The 21,284-nt window shown below is 56.1% G+C and overlaps 1 protein-coding gene across 2 annotated transcripts in view; it reads left to right on the top strand.

Moving 5' to 3' along the window:
• Dnah17 (dynein axonemal heavy chain 17) overlaps nt 1–21,284 on the top strand; it is a 121,904-nt gene that overhangs the window by 42,196 nt on the left and 58,424 nt on the right. For both annotated transcript variants that reach the window (XM_006990266.4, XM_076543834.1), the window contains exons 30-46: nt 289–415; nt 968–1,120; nt 2,764–2,889; nt 3,784–3,891; nt 5,419–5,550; nt 5,970–6,130; nt 6,642–6,798; nt 7,689–7,793; nt 10,820–10,977; nt 11,366–11,504; nt 11,661–11,888; nt 12,130–12,267; nt 13,417–13,549; nt 14,137–14,264; nt 14,917–15,065; nt 20,591–20,873; nt 20,971–21,144. In XM_006990266.4, the coding sequence (XP_006990328.1) occupies nt 289–415; nt 968–1,120; nt 2,764–2,889; nt 3,784–3,891; nt 5,419–5,550; nt 5,970–6,130; nt 6,642–6,798; nt 7,689–7,793; nt 10,820–10,977; nt 11,366–11,504; nt 11,661–11,888; nt 12,130–12,267; nt 13,417–13,549; nt 14,137–14,264; nt 14,917–15,065; nt 20,591–20,873; nt 20,971–21,144 (2,599 nt within the window). The remainder of the gene's footprint in view (nt 1–288; nt 416–967; nt 1,121–2,763; nt 2,890–3,783; nt 3,892–5,418; nt 5,551–5,969; nt 6,131–6,641; nt 6,799–7,688; nt 7,794–10,819; nt 10,978–11,365; nt 11,505–11,660; nt 11,889–12,129; nt 12,268–13,416; nt 13,550–14,136; nt 14,265–14,916; nt 15,066–20,590; nt 20,874–20,970; nt 21,145–21,284) is intronic.

Below are 21,284 nucleotides of genomic sequence, written 5' to 3'. Positions count from 1 at the left end.
TGGGTCCCCGTCTCCAGGCGTCCAGCCGAGGTGTGGATGGGGCACGGTCCTGTGCCACCTGCTGTGCGAAGGCACAGGTCACAGGCTAATAATGTGCCATCCCTGAGGTGCACTAGGAGCCCAGTGTGTGATCAGAGCTGGTGAAGAATGAGGGCATCCGGTCAGAGTCTCTGCGTTCATGTGGGTCTGTGGAGGAAAGGCAGGATGCCTTCAGTCATTGGAGAGGATGGGCCGGCCCAGAGCACTGTAGAAAAGGACCGACTGGCCCTTCTCCCTCCTTCCTCTTAGCTTGGCTGTGTGTGAAAAGGCATTGGCTGAATATCTGGAGACAAAGAGACTGGCTTTCCCAAGGTTCTATTTTGTCTCCTCGGCTGACCTGCTGGACATCCTTTCCAATGGAAACGACCCTGTGGAGGTAGACAGGGCCCCAGCTATGTGAACCCCTGCACCCAGGAACCCTGGCTGGAGGACAAACCCTCCGTGCGCTCTGCACAGTGTGGCTCTGGGCAAGCCAGCTGACACATGGCTGCTTGTTTCCCTTCTATGGAATGGGGGGGGGGGGCGCTTCACGGGCACCCGAAAGACACACTGAGCTCTCCTCTGTGTGGCCGTCATAATCTTTGCCCTGATACATACCTGGGAATCTGGGAAGACACCTCCCAGGGCTCCTTGGAAAGAGAGGATAGGGAACCAGGGGGAGAGAAATGGTCGTGTTTCCTTTCAATAATAAAACTATAGGGTAGGCACAGAGCAGGGGATATACCGGGAACCTCAATGGAGGCTCTGGTAACGGTGTCCTGCCCAAGGCCAGTTCTTGCCAATGCCCATGGTTGCCTGAGCCACACTCAGTCAACCTCAGTCAAGGATGGGGCGAATACTCCCAAAACAAAAGAGAAAGGATAGAGGGGGTCTTAAAAGCCCTGGAGGGAGTCCGGAGCCATCTGCAACTCCAGGGTCCTTCCCCCAGGTGGGCCGACACCTGTCCAAACTCTTCGACAGTCTGTGTAAGCTCAAGTTCCGTCTGGACGCTGAGGGAAAACCTCTCAAGTTTGGGCTGGGGATGTACAGCAAGGAGGATGAGTTCGTGGACTTTGACAAGGAGTGTGACCTCTCAGGCCAGGTGAGCCCGCGGGCAGGGGACAGGCTGTGCGCCGCCAGCCCTCTCATCTGCCTCTCAAGGACACGCTTGGGGACTTCTCCTTTATCTGATTTATAAATGTATCTGTGTGTGTGGAGGAGTCTGTGTCATGATGTTCAAGTGGACGTCAGAGACCAACTTTCAGGAGTCAGTTCTCGCCTTCTACCGTGATGGCCCTGGGGATTGAACTCATGTTGCCAGGCTTGGCAGCAAGCTCCTTTATCTGCTGAGCCATCTCCCTGCCCCACCCCGTTACAGAATCTACAAAACAGCCTCCCTAGGTGTGTAGCATGCATCTAAGGGGCAAAAGAGAGGGGAAGAGCTGGGATTGTCCGCATCGTTGAATTGTTAGGGTTTGTGCAAAATGAGGCTGTGCCGTCTGAACTGCCAGTTCCCAGTGTGTGTGTGTGTGTGTGTGTGTGTGTGTGTGTGTGTGTTTGTGTGTGTGTGTGTGAATGTGTGAGTGTGTGTGTGAGTGTTTGTGTGTGTCTGTGTGTGTGTTTGTGTGTGTGTGAATGTGTGAGTGTGTGTGAGTGTTTGTGTGTGTCTGTGTGTGTGAGAGTGTGTGTGTGTGAGTGTTTGTGTGTGTCTGTGTGTGGGTGAGTGTGTGAGTGTGTGTGTGTGTGAATGTGTGTGAGTGGGTGTGTGAGTGGGTGTGTCTGTGTGTGTGTGAGAGTGTGGGTGAGTGTGTGTGCGTGTCACAGCACTCAAGCAGAGGTTAGAAGGCAGCCTTGGGTAGCTGCTTTTCTCTTTCCACCTTTGTGTGGAGTCTGGGGATTGAACCTGTCACTGGGCTCCTGCAGCAATGCCTCTCCCCACTGGGCCATCTCACTGGCCCCAGGTGAGCTGTCTTTCCTGCTCTATGAAAACCTCAGCATTTCTGCCCCTGGCACCCATGTTGGTGGTGGTCACTGCCTGGACCAAGCTTCTCAGCTCTTGAAGTCTTGTTCAAAGTGTTGAAGAAGCCCACACAGTGGTAAAGCAGCGAGGTGGGAGGAGGGTGATATTCAGACGCAAAGCAGAGGTGTGGAGGGGATACCTGCAAGGGCAGTGGGCACTCCGATGAAGGGCTCAGGACGCCAGCTGTGTCCCAATACTTCCTTCTGTGGATCCAGGAGGAGTTGTTAGGGCTGGGATGGGCGTGGGTTTCTCCTTTGATTGACAGGCTTGGGTCACGTAGGCTGTTGTTCACCGCACACATCCTTTTTCTTGTCTGATTTTGAGCCTGTTCATGCCCAATCATGCAAACCCATGAGATGGTTAATAGGGAATTTTCCCTAACAGTTGACCGAGAGGATGCATTCTGGCACACTGCGCATGCGTCCAAAACTGGTCCTTACTGGACTGGTGCACCACTTCTAGATCCAGGATGCGTTTGGTCACAGGAAGGAAGTTACTAGCTAGCCATGATCAGGGTGATTGGTGGCTCTGTTTAGAGAGGAGAGAGGGTGAAGCTCCACACAGGTCCTTGGCGGCCACTGCTTTGTTAGGAAAGGGACGTGCGGAGGCCAAACACAGGCGGGGTCTTGGACTGCTAAGTCATCCCTACGCTTGCCCGCTCAGGTGTGCAAATCCCTGGGATGGGACGCACGGGGCCGCGAGGTCAATGTGAGGTCTTTCCCCAGGTGGAAGTGTGGCTGAATCGGGTGCTGGACCGAATGTGTGCCACACTGCGCCACGAAATTCCAGAGGCCGTGGTGACATATGAGGAGAAGCCGAGGGAACAATGGATCTTTGACTACCCAGCCCAGGTCTGACATGGATGGGACCCACTGAAGTGCAGCTCTGTGGGGAACCTTCTTGTGCCTTCAAGGCCCCAGGTTACTCTCTGTCTGTCTGTTGGGAATGAGCTTAGCTGCTTGGCAGGAGGTCTTTTAAAAATTCATTTTCCTTTATTTTTATTTTATGTGTATGGATGTTTTGCCTGTGTGTTATGTAAGTGCACCACTTATGTGCAGTGCCAGTGGAGGCCAGAAGAGGGCGTTGGATCTCCCGGAACTGGAGTTACAAACAGTTGTGACCATCCATGTGGGTGCTGGGAATCAAACCCAGATCCTCTGGAACTACAGCTAGTCCTTTTTTTGTTTTGTGTTTTTTTGTTTTGTTTTTTGTTTTGTTTTGTTTTTTTTGTTTTGTTTTGTTTTGAGACAGGGTTTCTCTGTGTAGTTTTGGTGCCTGTCCTGGATCTCGATCTGTAGACCAGGCTAGCCTCGAACTCACAGAGATCCGACTGGCTCTGCCTCCCGAGTGCTGGGATCAAAGGCGTGCACCATCACTGCCACCTGGCCAGCTAGTCCTCTTAACCACAGAACTGTCTGACCAGAGTCATGACCTCATCTTTTCCTTTTTTCTTTTTCTTTTGGGGGAGGAGAATGGGAGGAGGTTTCAAGACAGTTCTCTATGTAGCTCTGGCTGTCCTGGAACTCACTCTGTAGACCAGGCTAGCCTAAACTCTGAGAAAGATCTACCTCTGCCTCCCGAGTGCTGGGATTAAAGACGTGCGCCACCGCCACCGCTGCCACCGCCACCGCCGCCACCACCACTGCCGCCGCCACCGCCACCACCACCACCACCACCACCGCCCAGCTACGACCTCATCTCACTATCCATAAAGAACAGTTTCTCATGCCCTGTGTTGTTTTCAGGTGGCGCTAACGTGCACGCAGATCTGGTGGACAACTGAGGTGGGCCTGGCCTTTGCGAGGCTGGAGGAAGGATATGAAAATGCTATCAAAGACTACAACAAAAAGCAGGTGTGGGAGCCCTGGGGCCCTGAAACGGCCAGGCAGTAGCCAGAAGCCCCTTCTTTTAATTAGGGTTTCTATTGCTGTGATAAAACACCATGACCAGCCAGGTGGTGGTGGCGCACACCTTTAATCCCAACTGGGGAGGCAGAGACAGGCGAATCTCTGTGAGCTCAAGGCCAGCCTGGTCTACAGAATGAGTTCCAGGACAGTCAAGGCTGTGACACAGAGAAACTCTTGTCTCAGAGAAAATAAATGAAAACAAACAAAAAGCCACCGTGACCAAAAGCGACTTGGGAAGGAATGGGTTTAGTTCAGCTTACAGTTTACAGTCCATCATCCAGGGAAGTCAGGGCAGGGCCTGAAGCAGAGGCCATGGAGGAACCCTGCTCACTGGCTTGCTCCCCAAGGCTTGCTCAGCTTGTTTTCTTATGCAGCCCAGCACCACCTGCCCAGGGACGGCCCCACCCACCACAGGCTGGGCCCTCTCAGTCAATCACTAAGAAAATGAACCATGGCTTGTCCACAGGCTAATCTGCTGGGGGCCTTTTCTCAGCTGAGGCTCTCTCTTTCAAATGACCCTAGCTTGTGTCAAACTGACATAAAACCAGGCAGCATGGGCCCCTTCTCCAGGGTGTTCACTCTGTTCACCATCTCTGTGGATCAGTAACAATCCGGTATCAACCTCGGAAACACAGAACTCAGTGTCTCCTCCAGAAATCACATACCAACACTGGCTCTAAAAACAACAACAACAAAAAAGTGTGTGTGTGTGTGTGTGTGTGTGTGTGTGTGTGTGTGTGTGTGTGTGTGTGTGTGTGTGTAAACCTTGGGTGGTTCCTCAGGAAGCTGTCCACTTTTTTTTTTGGTTTTTCGAGACAGGGTTTCTCTGTAGTTTTGGTGCCTGTCCTGGAGCTCGCTCTGTAGACCAGGCTGGCCTCAAGCTCCCAGAGATCCACCTGCCTCTGCCTCCCGAGTGCTGGGATCAAAGGCGTGCGCCACCACCGTCCAGCCCACTTTATTTTTGAGTCAGGGTCTGAAGCTTGCCCATTAGGCCAGACTGGCTGGCCAGTGATCCCGGGGATCCTCCTGTCTCTGCCTCCCTGGTGCTGGGATTACAAGCACGTGCCACCATGCCTCACTACTTATGTGGATCTGGGAATCAAACTCAGGTCCTTGCGAGGACAGCACTTGACTAGCTGGGGACACCATCTCCCCAGGGCCACGGTCAACATTTTCTCTTGTAGCTCCAGAACCTTCCTCGTGTGTAACTTGATGCATCGTGCCAGCTTTGGCGGCGGCTGTTTTTACTGAATGTCCATGCTCCTTCTTCTAAGGGCATCCATGGTCTCCCCACCTGGGAGGAGAGGAGCTTTTCAGTTTTTTGTTGTGATAAACAAGGGCTGGTGAACTCATACACACATGGTGGGGAGGTCACTCTCTGTGCCCCACCCCCACCCCCCAGCATCCAGCCCGATAGCCACCCGAGTTGGTAGCTGCCGAGCAGGGTCCCAGCACAGGCGGTTCTTTCTGCAGATCAGCCAGTTGAACGCGCTCATCACTCTGCTCATTGGAAATCTCAGCGCTGGGGACAGGATGAAGATCATGACCATCTGCACCATCGACGTGCACGCCCGAGACGTGGTGGCCAAAATGATCACTGCCAAGGCAGGAGCACCCCTGTCCCGGGCGGGGCTGGGGAGGGCTGGGAACTGGGCTTGGGGTTGACCACACACTCAAGGGCTCCAGCCTCTACCCTCTCCTACACACACACATACACACACACACACACACACACACACACACACACACACACACACACCAGGGAGCCCCAGGGGTCCTCCTGCCTCCGCTCCCCAGCGCTGGGATTACAAGCACACACCATCACACTGGCTGGTGTGGGGATTGAACTCAGGGTGACTTACACTCTCGGCAAGTTCCTTACGGACTGGGCCAACTCCCCAACTCCAGACTTTTCTATCTGTAGCAGGCTGAGGCCAGAGGTATTGAAACAGTTGTACATAGGCTTGAGAGGGGAGCCCCAGGGACTGGCCTGGAGCCAAGACGCATGGGGCTTCCTTGTGCAGGTGGAGAGCTCGCAGGCCTTCACCTGGCAGTCACAGCTGCGGCACCGCTGGGACGAGGAGAAGAAGCACTGTTTTGCCAACATCTGTGATGCCCAGATCCAGTACTCCTATGAGTACCTGGGCAACACACCACGGCTGGTCATCACCCCCCTCACAGACAGGTGAGGACACGGCACCCACCCCTCTACACCACACACCTCCTTGGGCCCTTCCCCACGCTTCCTCCCACCCTCGGCTCTGAGGCTAGAAGAGGCCACATCTGGGTGAGGAGGTCCTGGGCTCAAGATCCAGCCCAGCCACCAGGCAGGAGCCCAGTGTCAGGCTGTGTGTGAGTCCTTGGTCTGACACTGGCTGTGTCTTCGGGGGTTACCTCAGCTCCCTGAGGTCGACAAAGTGGGGAGAGTCCTCATGAGTGTGTGAGCACTGAGTAAATTGTAGGACAATAACGCGCTCAGCCTAAAAACTGTGTCTGATGAGTCCAGAGGGTCCACTCCCCACACCCACAGGAGGGCCATGCCTGCACTGCACCTCACGTCCCAAGGTTCCTGCTCTCTGCCTTTTGTCCCTCGGGGGGCTGAGCTCACACAAGAGCCCCACAGTTAACAGAGTAAAACCCAGTGTGGAGCGGGCCCTGGGGCCACGCTGCCCCCAGTGACTGGAGGTCCTTGGCAGGTGCTACATCACGCTCACACAGTCCCTCCACCTGATCATGGGTGGAGCCCCTGCGGGCCCCGCTGGCACAGGCAAGACCGAGACAACCAAGGACCTGGGCAGAGCCCTGGGCACCATGGTATACGTCTTCAACTGCTCGGAGCAGATGGATTACAAGGTGTGTGGCCGCCTGGGACCCAAGAGTGTGTGGAACCCACAGACAGAACCCGGGGGGGCAGTGACTGGGCATTGAGGATACCCTGCCAGCACCCCCTTTTGGAGGTAGGCCGTCTCAGCACCATGTGTCCTAAAGGGACCCCTCTCGTGACCAAGATTGTTCCAATAATTAGAGACCACAGATAAGGAGTGAGTACCCACTTATGTTCAGTGTGGGTTTAGGGTAAAAGTCGTGTCCAGGTGGACTCTGAAGGGGACAAGAGATGGGAGGTCAGTTCCATCAACCACAGAAACTTCAGGGTCATGTCTACTCAGAGGACGAAATGGGAGGGACGAGACCCCAACGGTGACAGGAAAGATGTGGGGGCCCTCAGTCTGCAGGGGGCTCCCTCCCCTTGGATGCGCCCCACAGTCTAGGGGTCCCATCCTGAGGCTGAGGACAGGGCCCATGACCCCTGCTGACTGATGGTCATACATACCATCATGCCCCCCCCACCACCATGAGCCCTAGAAAAGTGAGGTCAGATGATCCTAAAAGGTAATTGTGTTTGGACTCCATGGGTGTGTCGATTACCCTGCAGGGGACAGAATGTCACACTCATAGGGGAAGGTCCTCCAGGAGCTGGCAGCCCCAGCCCACCTTAGAGGACTCCTCCTCCTCCTCTGTGTGCATAAAATGAGAAGGGGAAGGGGAAATGGCTGAGGAATTTCCAGCCCTGCCTGTGCCCGAGCCTTTTGCTTGGAGGAGCGCCGGGGCTGTAGAGTGGGGCATGAGAGGATGCTGTCTCCAGGTGTGTGTCAGCTGCCACATGAGTGTGCTAAGACACAAATCTGCTTCCTGCAGGCCTTTGGAAGTCACGCCCTCCCCCTGACCTGTCTTTCCTTTCCTAGTCCTGTGGAAACATCTACAAGGGCCTAGCGCAGACGGGAGCCTGGGGTTGCTTTGATGAGTTTAACCGGATCTCGGTAGAGGTCTTGTCTGTGATTGCTGTACAGGTAGGGCCCTTCTGCTCGGTCGCTGGGTCAATGGGGGGGTAGGGGGTGGGCTGGAGCTTTGCCCGGCTTTCATGGTATCTCAGACACCAGAGACCCTGTCCACCCCAACAGCTGGGCCCTGGACAGTGGGATGACACAAAGATGCCTCGGACCCCTGCCCTGGTTCCTAGGAGCCCTAGGTAGTTTACACGCAGAGAGGAAATAGAGGCAGAGACGTGGCCCCTGTGCCAAGGGAGATGTGGAGGCATGACTGGGTCTGCTTGGAGGTGCTGACATAGAAAATTGTGTTGGCTGTGGTAGCAAAGACTATAATCCCTGCCACTTCTTGGTGCAAAGCTAGGAGGCTCTCCACAAGTTCAAGGCCAGACTGGTCTATGTAACAAACTCTAGGTTAGCCAAACGTAGATGGAGTGTTTTGAAAACGAAAGGGGGCAGATGGGGGCGGGGGAGGGAATATTTAACAACCCTTAGTTGCCGTTGTGATTGCACAGCCGGGCAGCAGGGTAAACCAAAGTGGTCCAGCATGTCCCTTCCCACCACGTAAGCAGGCTGTGTGCACAGTCTGGGGATGGAAGTGACTGCGGCATCGAGACAGCTGCCTCGATCACAGCTGGGCTCTGTCTTTGAACATGCTTAGAGCAGCTGCCTGCCTGCAACTGGCTGGGACTCAGCCATGTGCTTCCAGAATGAAGTTACTGGGTGCTTATGCACCAGCTGGGTTACAGTGCATTCACTAGATATCCATGTAGAGAGAAACTGCTAATCCTAAGCTTAAGTGCAGTGTGGACGTGGCCTCAGGCCAGACCAGTGAACCTGACAGAGGAGAGCAGAGGGCTTCAGCACATAGGAATCGGTGGAGCTGGCCTTTGGTGAACGTGGGAGTGTCCAACAGGAGAGGAGCAGGTGTGGAAAGCTTGGCTGTACGTCGAGGGAATTCCCTAGCAGGGCACAGGACAGCAGAGGGGAATCCAAGGCAAGGCAGGAGCAGGTTCCTCAGACGAGGTGGGGGACTATGCCAGCACCCCCAGCTTTTAAACTCACCAGCACGGCCCTGCCATGTGTGTTGAGCGGGCATCGCCACATTTCAAACAGGAGCCCAGCAACCCTGGTGCCCGACAGGCTAGAGAAACTGTGGGCTCTGAGGTCAGCTGAAGCTGGCCTCCAATCCCAGATCAACCTGCAATCCCATCTCTGGAACCCTAGGCCAGAGCTCCTACTTTGAAGGTCCTAACAAACCAGACCTCAATACTAGGAACAGCGTTGTTGTCCTGGGTAGGGTGGGGATGCGCAGGTCTGGGAAATGCTAGCAAGAGCTCCAAGGTTACCCAGGAAGGGGTGCTGGGGCGGGGTTTCCAGTCTTGTCATAAGACATTGGTCCTTCAAACCTGTTGTCCCTGGCACAGAAGTTGACATCAAAGACAATTAATCTAGGAAGAATGAGTCAGATGATGGTCCAGGCACCCCGCTTTCATCCCGCTCTCTGTTACCCATCACCACCTGTCCCTCGAGGGATAAGTGAGTGCCTTGTTGTAGGGGCAGCAGCTAATCTTGTTGGGATTTCAGTAGGAAAGCCAGTGGGGAGGGTTCCTGACCACCCATGCAGGGATGAAGCAGGGGAGAGAGGACCACAGCCCGGGAACCTTACCTCCTGCTCTTGGCAGCTAGCTCCCCATCCCCCAATCTGAGTCCAGCTGAGTTTGCCAAAGTGGCAACCACCCCTCACCCTCCTCATTCTGGGCTTAACCACCAGCCCCCGACCAGTACACACTTGAAGTTCCTGCCTCACTCCAAAGTCAGGGAACAAACCCTAGAAGGTTCCACGGAGCAGGTTTTGCTTATGGACAAAGAGGACCTGGGAGCAGAATGGGAAGGTTCTGACAGCAGATGTCCCCGGTTCTCACCCTCTAGTCCTGCCCAGGTGTGAGCCCTGTGGGCTACAAATCAGGAGGGAACCCCATCATGACACAGCCTGGCCTAGGAAGGCCAGGCCAGCAAGCTGTGTGGTGGGAAAAGCAGCCCGTGGTGGAGAGATTTCCATCACGAGCCGGGAGCTCCCTCAAGTGGTGACCTTATGGTTTGCAGCCTTCTGTAGGTTTCCCTAAAATCCCAAGTGCTGCCCAGCTCCCTGAAGCCCCTCTATCTTGGTAAGCAGGAGGTGGCCTCAGTGACCTCTGGTGGGTTCTTGTCAGAAAATTGACAGAATTCAGCCACGGTCATGGCCAGAGGGCGCTCTTGAGACAAAAGCTCACCTGAAGTCTACTATATAACACCCATGAACTACAAAATCACCAGCAGGAATCAAGGGTGTGAAGGTCATTGCTAATTCACAGCTGTCAGAATCTGTAACTGAAGTGGGGGTGCAGGGATGAGGCGATAATCCAGTCAGTAAAGTGCTTGCCACACAGAGCTATAGACCTGATTCCCAGAACTCACAGAAAAGGCCGGATGTGGGGACTGGAGAGATGGCTTGGGCGTTAAGAGCACCTATTTCTTTCAGAGGACCTGAGTTCAGCTCACGGCTTTGGGGGAATCCGACACCCTCTTCTGGCCTCCTTGGGCAGCCAAACACACATGTACATACAGACACAAATGTACCTATAAACACGTTTTAAAGGTGGGGGACAGATGCTGCCAGGTGCGGCAGCCCACGCCTTTAATCCCAGAACTCAGAAGGCAGAGGTAGGCGGATAGCTGTGAGTTTGAGGCCAGCCTGGTCTACATAGTGAGACCCTGTTTCAAAACACAAGCAGAATCAGACACAAGGTGGTAATTTGCAGTGCTGGGGGGGGGGGGTGGGGAAAGGAAGAAGGGAGGGGACTCTCTGCCAGCCAGTCCAGTCACTTGAGGAGCTCCACATTCAGTGAGAGTGCTCAAAAACTCTCAAAAAAAGTTAAGTGTAGAGCCATAGAGGAAGACGCCCATTGCCATCTGGCTTTCACATACATGCATACCAACACACATGCGCACGCACATTTGCACACACAAATGGCTCCATGTTGGTGTGTGTCTGTGTACCAACTGTCCAGGTAAAATGTGTCCAAGATGCAATTCGGGCCAAGAAAAAGAAGTTTAACTTCCTGGGCGAGATAATAAGCCTCATCCCCACCGTGGGCATCTTCATCACCATGAATCCTGGCTACGCCGGACGCACAGAGCTGCCGGAGAACCTGAAGGCGTTATTCAGGTGAAAGGGGAGGGGCCCTAGCAGTGGGGAGGTGGGGGGGCCTGAAGAGTGAGTGGAGGTGGAGGAGCCCAAAGCTAGCTGCCAAGATCGAGTAGGGGCAGCAAGAAGGCAGCCGGTCCGTCAAAAGCCCTGAGGCTCCTCAAGACGGGGCCGTCCCTAGCTGAGACACTGGCTGCTCTCCATGAGAAGGGAAGCCGGTCAGAACAGGAGTAAGGCCCGGAGCTTTCTGAGCCGGGTGTGTGAGGAACGGTGGGGGAAGGCTGGAAGCCAGCTCCGTGTGCCCAGAGCCGACCGGCAGGGACCCGTGCCCCAGTGAAGAGGGGCAGGTGGCAGCCCAGGGGCCAGAGAAGCAGATGGGGAGAAAGACGGCTGCTTGCTCACCCCCCAGGCCCTGCGCTATGGTGGTGCCCGACTTCGAGCTGATCTGTGAGATCATGCTAGTGGCCGAGGGCTTCCTGGAAGCCCGCCTGCTGGCCCGCAAGTTCATCACCCTCTACACCCTGTGCAAAGAGCTGCTCTCAAAGCAGGTGTGTTCTTCCAGTTCCTGGGGATCCTGGTTGGGCCTCAGGGGACCCACACTTCTGTCTCTGCCCTCCCTAGCCCCGAGATCCACTCCGAGCATGGCAGTGTCACCTGGCCACTGTAGGAAGGTGCGTTCACATGCGTGCCCCCGCTCCCTACAGGACCATTATGACTGGGGCCTTCGGGCCATCAAATCTGTGCTGGTGGTGGCCGGCTCCTTGAAGAGGGGAGATCCCACCCGGGCAGAGGACCAGGTGCTCATGAGAGCACTGAGGGACTTCAATATCCCCAAGATTGTGACTGATGACTTGCCTGTGTTCATGGGGCTGATCGGGGACCTCTTCCCTGCTCTGGACGTGCCTCGGAAGCGAGACTTGAATTTTGAGAAGGTAATTATCACCCCCACCTCCATCCATCCCGAGAAGCCTCCTCTTGGCTACGAGAATTCTGGGGCCGTGAGCTGTTTCCTGCGTCCCGGCCAGCCCTGGGTTTCAGAGCTGAGGGTCACGGGAGGATCTGGACCTGGGGCTCTGGGGCAGTGTGACTTCTGGGTGACATTAATGCCAACACTTGGAAGCTCATCCACACCGAAGGCCGTCTTCCTGCACCACCTCCCGCCTTGTCTCGCAGATCATCAAGCAGAGCATTGTGGAGCTCAAGCTGCAGGCGGAGGACAGCTTCGTGCTGAAGGTCGTGCAGCTGGAGGAGCTGCTTCAAGTCCGACACTCGGTGTTCGTCATCGGGAACGCAGGCAGTGGCAAATCCCAGGCACGTCACCAGCATCACCTGCCACCCATGTGTCCCACCTGCCTCCCTGAGCTCCCCCACACACTCACACACTCCTGGCATTGCCTGTGGCCATGGTGAACCCTGGGGGTGGCACCTGGCGACACCAATGGCGGTAACTGTGGCATTCTGAGCCAGCCAAGTGTCTGGCCAAATGCCTCCAGGGCAGGATGCTTAGGTTTTTATCAAGATCCATTTCTGAAGACAGAGGGGCCAGGGGCTCGCTCAGTTAATGCAGCGCTTGCCTCACAAGCACAGAGACCCAGTCTCCAGAACCACATAGAAGCCAAGCACATTGAAGCCAAGAGTCCTGTGCTTCTCCTAATGCCAGCACTAGTGAGGAGGAGACGGGAGAATCCCTGGGGCCTGCTGGCCACCAGCTCTAGCCAGCCTGATTGGTAAACTCAGGCACAGTGAGAGACCCTGTCTCAAAACGATGGCATCCTGAAGATGACACTCGAGGTTATCCTCTGGCCTCTACATTGCATGCGCACATGACATACACATGTACACACACACACACACACACACACACACACACACACACACACCTCTGAATTAAAAAAAAAAAACGAGCTGGGTGTAGTGGTACACGTACCTTTAATCCCAGCACTGAGTCAGAAGCAAGTGGATCTCTGTAAGTCCAAGGCCAGCCTGGTCTACATAGAAAGTTCCAGGTCAGCTGGGGCTGCATAATGAGACCCTGTTTAAGAAACTAAGTCACAAGTTATTGTTTAATGAGCAGAAACTGTATTTGGCATTTAAAAATAAGATGTGCATGTGTGTATATACACACACAAAATATCCTTTCACATCCTTAAAACCCATTTCTCTGAGTGAAAAACTCCCAAGTGGCTTCCCTCCAGTTTCTTTTGTTTTTCTCCATGCAATACCTGTGTGGGGAGAATGCATCTCAGGTGCCTTTCCAGGTCCTAGAATAGTCTCGGGCTCGCTCTCTGGGACAGTCAGCCCCCATCTCCCAGCCTGCACTGCTGTCCAGGGGACAGACTCAGCCGCACCGGCCTCTCACTTCACCTGGAGCGGCAGAGGGCTGCCCCGTGTGGACTGTGTGCCAGGCTCGGGGACAGGTGGTGTGGACACTGAGTCAGTGAATGATCTCACCCTTGTCAGGTCCTCAAATCCCTCAACAAGACCTATCAGAACCTGAAGAGGAAGCCGGTGGCGGTGGACCTGGATCCAAAGGCTGTCACCTGTGACGAGCTGTTCGGCATCATCAACCCGGCGACCAGGGAGTGGAAGGATGGTAGGCGGGGTGCAGGAGTCACCTCTGGGACAGTCGCTGTCCCCAGTGGAGTAGGGCTTTCTGAGACCCCCTCGGTACCCGAGCATGCTCCCTGGGAGAAGTCACAGCCTGGGCAGGTCCCCGCCACCGCAGAAGAGCCAGCGGGGCCAGTGCTGGGGCACTCAGGGCACAGTGCTCCTGCACCACTAGGCGGGCAGGAAAGGGGTTGAAACTGACTTAACACAGTCCAGCTAGGGGCCTCTCACCCCAGGGGGACCCACAGGTGGAGCTGCTGAATGTGGCAGCCTGCAGCAGGGCACCTCTGGAGGTGAAGTAGGCCTCTGTCCACAAGGCCTCAAAAGAGGGTTCAGTGGTGGAAAGGGGTGGGAGGGTCAGAAGAAGGCCAAGAGCAGGGCAGAGGGCAGACACCACGAAGAGCAAGAGGGCCACCGGGTCTCTTTAAGTGGGTAGCTGCCACCTCGGAGAAAGTGAGAGCCAGGCCAAGGTCAGATCACCCGGGGAAGAAGAAGTGAAGGCCCCAGAGTGCCTGGCATGCCATTCAGCCCCTCAGACCTGGCTATGGGTGTCACAGGCCTACCTCTCTACAGGCCTGTTCTCAACCATCATGCGGGACCTGGCCAACATCACGCACGATGGTCCCAAGTGGATTGTCCTGGATGGGGACATAGATCCTATGTGGATCGAGTCCCTCAACACAGTCATGGATGACAACAAGGTACGTGACCCCTGGATTCCCAGCTGAACCCACAGCCCCTACCATGAGAAGGGAAAGTGTGAGGACTTACAGGCAACACACAGTGTACACACAGTGCTGGGGGTGGAGGGGGGAGGCAGGGTGGCTGGGAGGGAGTCTCTCAGGAAGCCCACACAGAAAGTCATGAACTACAGACAGCACCTGCCACAAGACATTCTCCATGGAGGACACAGATCCATGCACTCCTGAACCCGCCCGTGTTTCTGCCTCAGTGTGGGCTGGAATAAAGCTCAGGGCTCATTTTCCAACTCACACATGCACGTCATAGGAACACACTTGGGGAGGCAGAAATGGCCTCCAGAATAGTCTAGAAGCAGCTTAAGAAAGGCGAGGCAGGAGGATCATGAGTTCAAGACCTGCCTTGGGCTGCATAGCAAGCCCCTGTCTCAAAAACAGGGCTTCTCGGTTAGGGAGAAGACCACACAGGATCCCCATAGAGGAGACGGCGGTGGTTTTGAAGGAATGTCAGTGTTGGCTAGGAGCCAGGCAGGAGTGCAGGGGGCTGGGGGCGAGGGGAGCTGAGAGATGCAGGAGCCATGTGGCCATGTGTGCCCTCCTCAGTGGCTCCCCATTTAGAGACTGTTGCTGACCATGGGCTTGCTCCACCCCCCAGGTCCTCACCTTGGCCAGCAATGAGCGAATCCCCTTGAATCGCACCATGAGGCTGGTGTTTGAGATCAGTCACCTGAGGACAGCCACCCCAGCCACCGTCTCCAGGGCTGGCATACTCTACATCAACCCTGCTGATCTTGGGTGGAACCCGTGAGTAGGGCTTGGGCTCTCTTATTCCAAATTGTGGCAGAGAAAGTGGTCAGTGGACTGTGTCCCAGTGGCATTTGCTTGCACACGCCCGTTCGCTCACTTAAGTACCACGGGCCATTTCACCTCATGGTCAGTGGGCTGAAGCAGGGCGGTCCACGCCTGTGTGTACTACACTGTTCACCTCACTGTCAGCACAGTAAAGGGGTGAGTGAGACATGACAGGAACTCAGTGACTCCACAGTACGGCAGCTGATGAAACCTCTGGGTGCTGGGATAAGGGGAGGCCGGCCTGCTTGGAGACGCTGTTGTCTCCAAAGACTGAACTCAAGGCTGCCACCCGAGAAGAAGCACTCAGGAAGTCCAGGATCTGGGTCAGCATTCCAGGAGACTGGCACTGATGGGGGGCCCTGGGGTGGATGGTGAATGAAGGCTGAGGGCCAGGAAGAGAGGACCATTCGTGACATTAAGAGTGGTTGCAGCCTTGCCTGTGGGCAATGGGGATGGGTGGGGAAGGCATGGGGGTGGGGATGGGGAAGGCATGGGGATGGGTGGGGAAGGCATGGGGGTGGGGAAGGCATGGGGATGGGTGGGGAAGGCATGGGGATGGGTGGGGAAGGCGTGGGGGTGGGGATGGGGAAGGCATGGGGATGGGTGGGGAAGGCATGGGGGTGGGGATGGGGAAGGAATGGGGGTGGGGAAGGCATGGGAATGGGTGGGGAAGGCATGGGGGTGGGGATGGGGAAGGCATGGGGTGGGGAAGGCATGGGGATGGGTGGGGAAGGCATGGGGGTGGGGATGGGGAAGGCATGGGGATGGGGAAGGCATGGGGATGGGTGGGGAAGGCATGGGGATGGGGATGGGTGGGGAAGGCATGGGGGTGGGTGGGGAAGACATGGGATGGGGGTGGGTGAGGAAGGCATGGGGATGGGTAGGGAAGACATGGGGGTGGGGATGGGGAAGGCATGGGGTGGGGAAGGCATGGGGATGGGTGGGGAAGACATGGGGGTGGGGATGGGGAAGGCATGGGGGTGGGGATGGGGAAGGCATGGGGTGGGGAAGGCATGGGGATGGGTGGGGAAGGCATGGGGATGGGTGGGGAAGGCATGGGGATGGGTGGGAAGGCATGGGGATGGGTGGGGAAGGCATGGGGATGGGGTGGGGATGGGTGGGGAAAGCATGGGGATGGGTGGGGAAGGCATGGGGATGGGGTGGGGAAGGTACAGGGGTGGGGAAGGCATGGGGATGGGTGGGGAAGGCATGGGGATGGGTGGGAAGGCATGGGGATGGGTGGGGAAGGCATGGGGATGGGGTGGGGATGGGTGGGGAAAGCATGGGGATGGGTGGGGAAGGCATGGGGATGGGGTGGGGAAGGTACAGGGGTGGGGAAGGCATGGGGATGGGTGGGGAAGGCATGGGGGTGGGTGGGGAAGACATGGGATGGGGGTGGGTGAGGAAGGCATGGGGATGGGTAGGGAAGACATGGGGGTGGGGATGGGGAAGGCATGGGGTGGGGAAGGCATGGGGATGGGTGGGGAAGACATGGGGGTGGGGATGGGGAAGGCATGGGGGTGGGGATGGGGAAGGCATGGGGTGGGGAAGGCATGGGGATGGGTGGGGAAGGCATGGGGATGGGTGGGGAAGGCATGGGGATGGGTGGGAAGGCATGGGGATGGGTGGGGAAGGCATGGGGATGGGGTGGGGATGGGTGGGGAAAGCATGGGGATGGGTGGGGAAGGCATGGGGATGGGGTGGGGAAGGTACAGGGGTGGGGAAGGCATGGGGATGGGTGGGGAAGGCATGGGGATGGGTGGGAAGGCATGGGGATGGGTGGGGAAGGCATGGGGATGGGGTGGGGATGGGTGGGGAAAGCATGGGGATGGGTGGGGAAGGCATGGGGATGGGGTGGGGAAGGTACAGGGGTGGGGAAGGCATGGGGATGGGTGGGGAAGGCATGGGGATGGGGTGGGGATGGGTGGGGAAGACATGGGGGTGGGGAAGGCATGGGGATGGGTGGGGAAGGCATGGGGTGGGGGTGGGGAAGGCATGGACTTGAGTCTTAAGGAACAGGAGATTGATGCTGACATTTTTCTGCTTGGACATGTGGCCAATGGTTGACAGAATAGTAAAACTTGAGGGGACACAGAAGAGGTAGCTTGGAGCCAGTGTCCTTAGTCAGCTGGAATAGAAATCCACATATGGATAAATACCTGAGCGGGAAATGAGCACTCGCTCATCAGTCAATCTACCCACCCATCTATCCATCTGTCCATCTACCCACCTGTCCATCCACCCATCCATCCACCCACCCACTCACCTATCCATCTACCCACACTCTATTCTATCCATCTGTCCATCCATTTATCTGCCCATCTACCCAATCATCATTAGCCCCTTTCCATCCATCCGTCCGTCTGTCCATCCGTCCGTCCATCCGTCCATCCATCTATCTTCTACCCACTAGCCCACCTGTCCATTCACCTGTCCCTACCACACCCCATCCATCCATCCTTCCTACACACCTTCTGTGTCAGCTGAGCCCTGAGCACCCCATGCTAGGAAACCTGATTTTCCAGGAAAGATGTGAGTCGTGACTGCAGAAGTTAATTTTCTGAACAAAACTCATACTGTTTTGGAAGAGAAACAGATACCCAAAAGTAACTTCAGAAGAGACACAAGGGGCAGTGGTGAGCTACAGACACTGAGGAGAAACTGGAAGGAGCAGGAAGCTGACAGGATCACACACCTGAGAGACAGCAGGCTCAAAAGGAAGTTGGCTGGACTTGGCAGCCAGGTGCCATCAATAACTCAAGATGGATCCGTGGAACATTGGGGCAGAAGCCAGCACAGAGGAGGCCCTGGAAGTGAAGCCATCTGCAAGAATTTTGAATTTAAGTGCTGGGTGTGTGTGTGTGTGTGTGTGTGTGTGTGTGTGTGTGTGTGTGTGTGTGTGTGTGTGTGTGTGTGTGTGCGCGCGCGCTGCAGCAAGGGAATTTATCAAGGTGAGAAGCAGTCTTGGGTGCAGGGAGCAGGCCCGAAGGGTCCAGGCACGCACATCTGTGGTGGACATGGAAGGACATGGAAGGACATGTGAAGGACATGGAAGTTTGTAGTCAGTGTCTTTGTCCCTCTTGAGTGGGAGGTGAGATGTCTGCTGGGAGGCTGGCCGCAGAATGAGGGCAACGAGGCCCCAGCGGGCACAGGACTGGGAGCTGGCCAGACACCAGGAGGCTGCTGAGATGGGAACTTCAGGGGCATCTGCCCAGCAGCACTTGCCAAGTTTCGGGCACTGCCATGAAGAAGAGCTGCATGCCAGGCTGCCACAGACAGCAGTCCATCCTCTGAGAACTGAGGGCAGGAGCCGGAGGTCACAATGGTGGCACACTGGATCCTTGGAGGCTATTGGGCAGAATTGGTCCCAACTTTTACCAGTTCCTGGTGGCTCATGACTACCATGGCTGTCTCCACGTGGCCCTCTGCCAGGCATCAGATTCAGGGTCTGCTGTAACCCAGGATAATCACATCTTGAGATCCATACCTTGGTTATGCCCACAAAGGCTCCCTCCCTAGGTGAGGCCACATTCTTAGTTTATGGGTGGGTTTGGAAGGGCGGCTATTCTGTCCCTTGCAAGCAACTTGGGTTTTCAGGGGGAGCAGAAGACAGGAAGGACTGAAGTGAAGCCTGGCTAGAAGATGAGATGCCGGAGAGAAGGCGAGTCGTGGGCACACCAAGAGGTGGGAGACATCAGGTCACAGACGCTCCAGGATACAGGAAATGAGGTCATGGGATACCGCTGTGGGAAGCAGGAAGGAGAGCCAGAGGTGAACGTGAATAAGGACAGAGGCAGGAATCGGACACTCCTGGGGTGTCGGGAGGAATCAGAAGAGGTTAAGTTCTGCTGAAGGAGTGAGGAGAGGCGGTCAGGGCCTGAAGAAGGAGCAGCAGCCTCAAGCAGACGGCTACAGCGGAGGCCAGGACTCCAGCCAGGAGCCAACCAGCCCACAGGGAAGAAGGCAATGGCATGCCAGAAGTGCCTGGACATGCCAGGGAGACTGACCTGTGTCTTCAGGTGTGTCTGCTTGAGTTTGTGCATGGATGGAAGCCAGCACACACAGGACTGTGATCTATGACATCACCAAAGCGATGTCACAGTGTGACATGGGAGTCCTCAGCTCGGGCAGTGAAGCAGCCGCCTGAATCTGTGTCTGGGTGTCAACCCACCCTACTGAGGACCACCTGCATGTGGAGTTCACACCGCACTGCATCCTGCAGGGAGACAGAGATGGTAAAGGCTTCTCTACCACAGCTTCCTGTCCTGTCTCCACAGCAGAGCAGGAAGTCTCCAGCAGAGCTTCCAGCATGCTCATGGAGAGGCCGGTGGGTCCCGGCTGTGGACTGTGGCCTCATGGTTCATAACCTGAGCTTCCTGCTTATGCCTCGGGCATCCTGGAAATGACGCACACCCTCAGCTCGCCGACCCTTGAGGGAGCCTGGCACTGTTTATGCTTTTAGCAGATACTCCTCTGGCACTTACCACGGGCCCGGCTCCCTTCTGTGAGCTTTAAGAAGAGCAGCCCACATGGTCCTCTGGAGCAGGGGTGATGCAAACATGACCAGATTACAGAGGAGAATCTGAAACCCAAAGCTGTTGACTGACTTGCCTCAGGCTGAAGCTGGCTGTGGTCCACCATGCTAGCCCAAGCAGCCAGCTGCAGCTTCCCTGCCCCTCACAACCATGCTGGGGCATGACCCTGTGCCATGCAGCCTGGAGTGGCTCCCAGGCGTCATCTAGTATATGGACTTGGACTCGTCTGACGGATGTGTCAAGTTCAGCTTCAGCTCACACCAAATCTCTGTCTACATGTACGTGCATATATGCACACATATGCAGATTCCAGTCACCAAGTGGGTCCTCCAGGCACAGCTGGATGCAGAGGTCCAAATGGTGTCATGAGGGTCCCAGCTCCTCTTCTCACTTCCATCCTTAGCTGTTTCCCCAACCGCAACCCCCAGACGACCTCATGAGATCTCCTAGTCCCCAGCTCTTGGCATCAGCTGCAGCTGGGGGAAGATGCTTCCTAGGTGACAAGGATGACTCAGGAGCCTGGGGATGTAGATCAATGGGTCGAGTGTGTACCTAGTATGCATGAAGCCCTGGGTTCACCTAGTACCACGTAATCCAGGCATGGCCATCGTACGCGGGCAATTCCACCAGTTGAGGAGTGGAGGTAGGCGGGGCAGGATGCGGTCATCCTTGGCTACCTAGTTTGAGGACATCTTGGGATCCAAGAGACACGGTGGAAAGAAGTGGGGACGGGGCAAGGCGGGAGGGTGGCTCGGTCTGTCCCGGGTGTCTGAATTTGTGTCACTCCCCAAGTTACCAACCCAGAGAAAAACGCAGACTCCGCACTGGCCCCGCACCCCACACAGTGGGCTAAATCACATCCCCTGCCTCCCTGGCCACCACCACCCCCCAGCGATGTGGGGAGCCTCTAGGAGGACTGACAGCAGCCATCGCCCCCCTCAGGGTGGTGAGCAGCTGGATTGAGAGGCGGAAGGTGCAGTCCGAGAAAGCCAACCTGACCATCCTCTTCGACAAGTACCTGCCCACGTGCCTGGACAAGCTGCGGATCGGCTTCAAGAGGATCACCCCGGTGCCCGAAATCACGGTCATCCAGACCATCCTCTACCTGCTGGAGTGCCTGCTCACGGAGAAGAACGCCCCGCCCGACTCCCCGAAGGAGCTGTACGAGCTGTACTTCGTGTTCGCCTGCTTCTGGGCTTTCGGAGGCGCCATGTTCCAGGACCAGGTGACAGGCGCCCCGGGGACCTGCCATACAGACCAGGCCACCCTGCAGCTCTCTTAGCTGAGCCCTTTGGCTCCTCCTTCCTTCTCTTTCTTAACAGCTCATTGATTATCGAGTCGAGTTCAGCAAGTGGTGGATCAATGAATTTAAAACGATCAAGTTACCCTCGCAGGGGACCATTTTTGACTACTACATCGACCCCGAAACAAAGAAATTCCTGCCTTGGACAGATAAAGTGCCTGCCTTCGAGCTGGACCCTGACGTCCCCCTGCAGGTAACCTTCCCCAAAGCCATGGCAGGAGGAGGGCTCAGTGTCCCCTCCCTCCCAAGTTATAGCAGGACCTTGCAGCAGTGCTGGGGTCTTAGAAATCCAATGGAGTCTGTACACCAGCTGGAACCGGGTCTGTTGTCTGC

The sequence above is a fragment of the Peromyscus maniculatus genome, chromosome 8, assembly GCF_049852395.1.
Source record: "Peromyscus maniculatus bairdii isolate BWxNUB_F1_BW_parent chromosome 8, HU_Pman_BW_mat_3.1, whole genome shotgun sequence".
NCBI lineage: Eukaryota > Metazoa > Chordata > Mammalia > Rodentia > Cricetidae > Peromyscus > Peromyscus maniculatus.
This window is presented reverse-complemented; position numbering and strand designations above follow the sequence as displayed.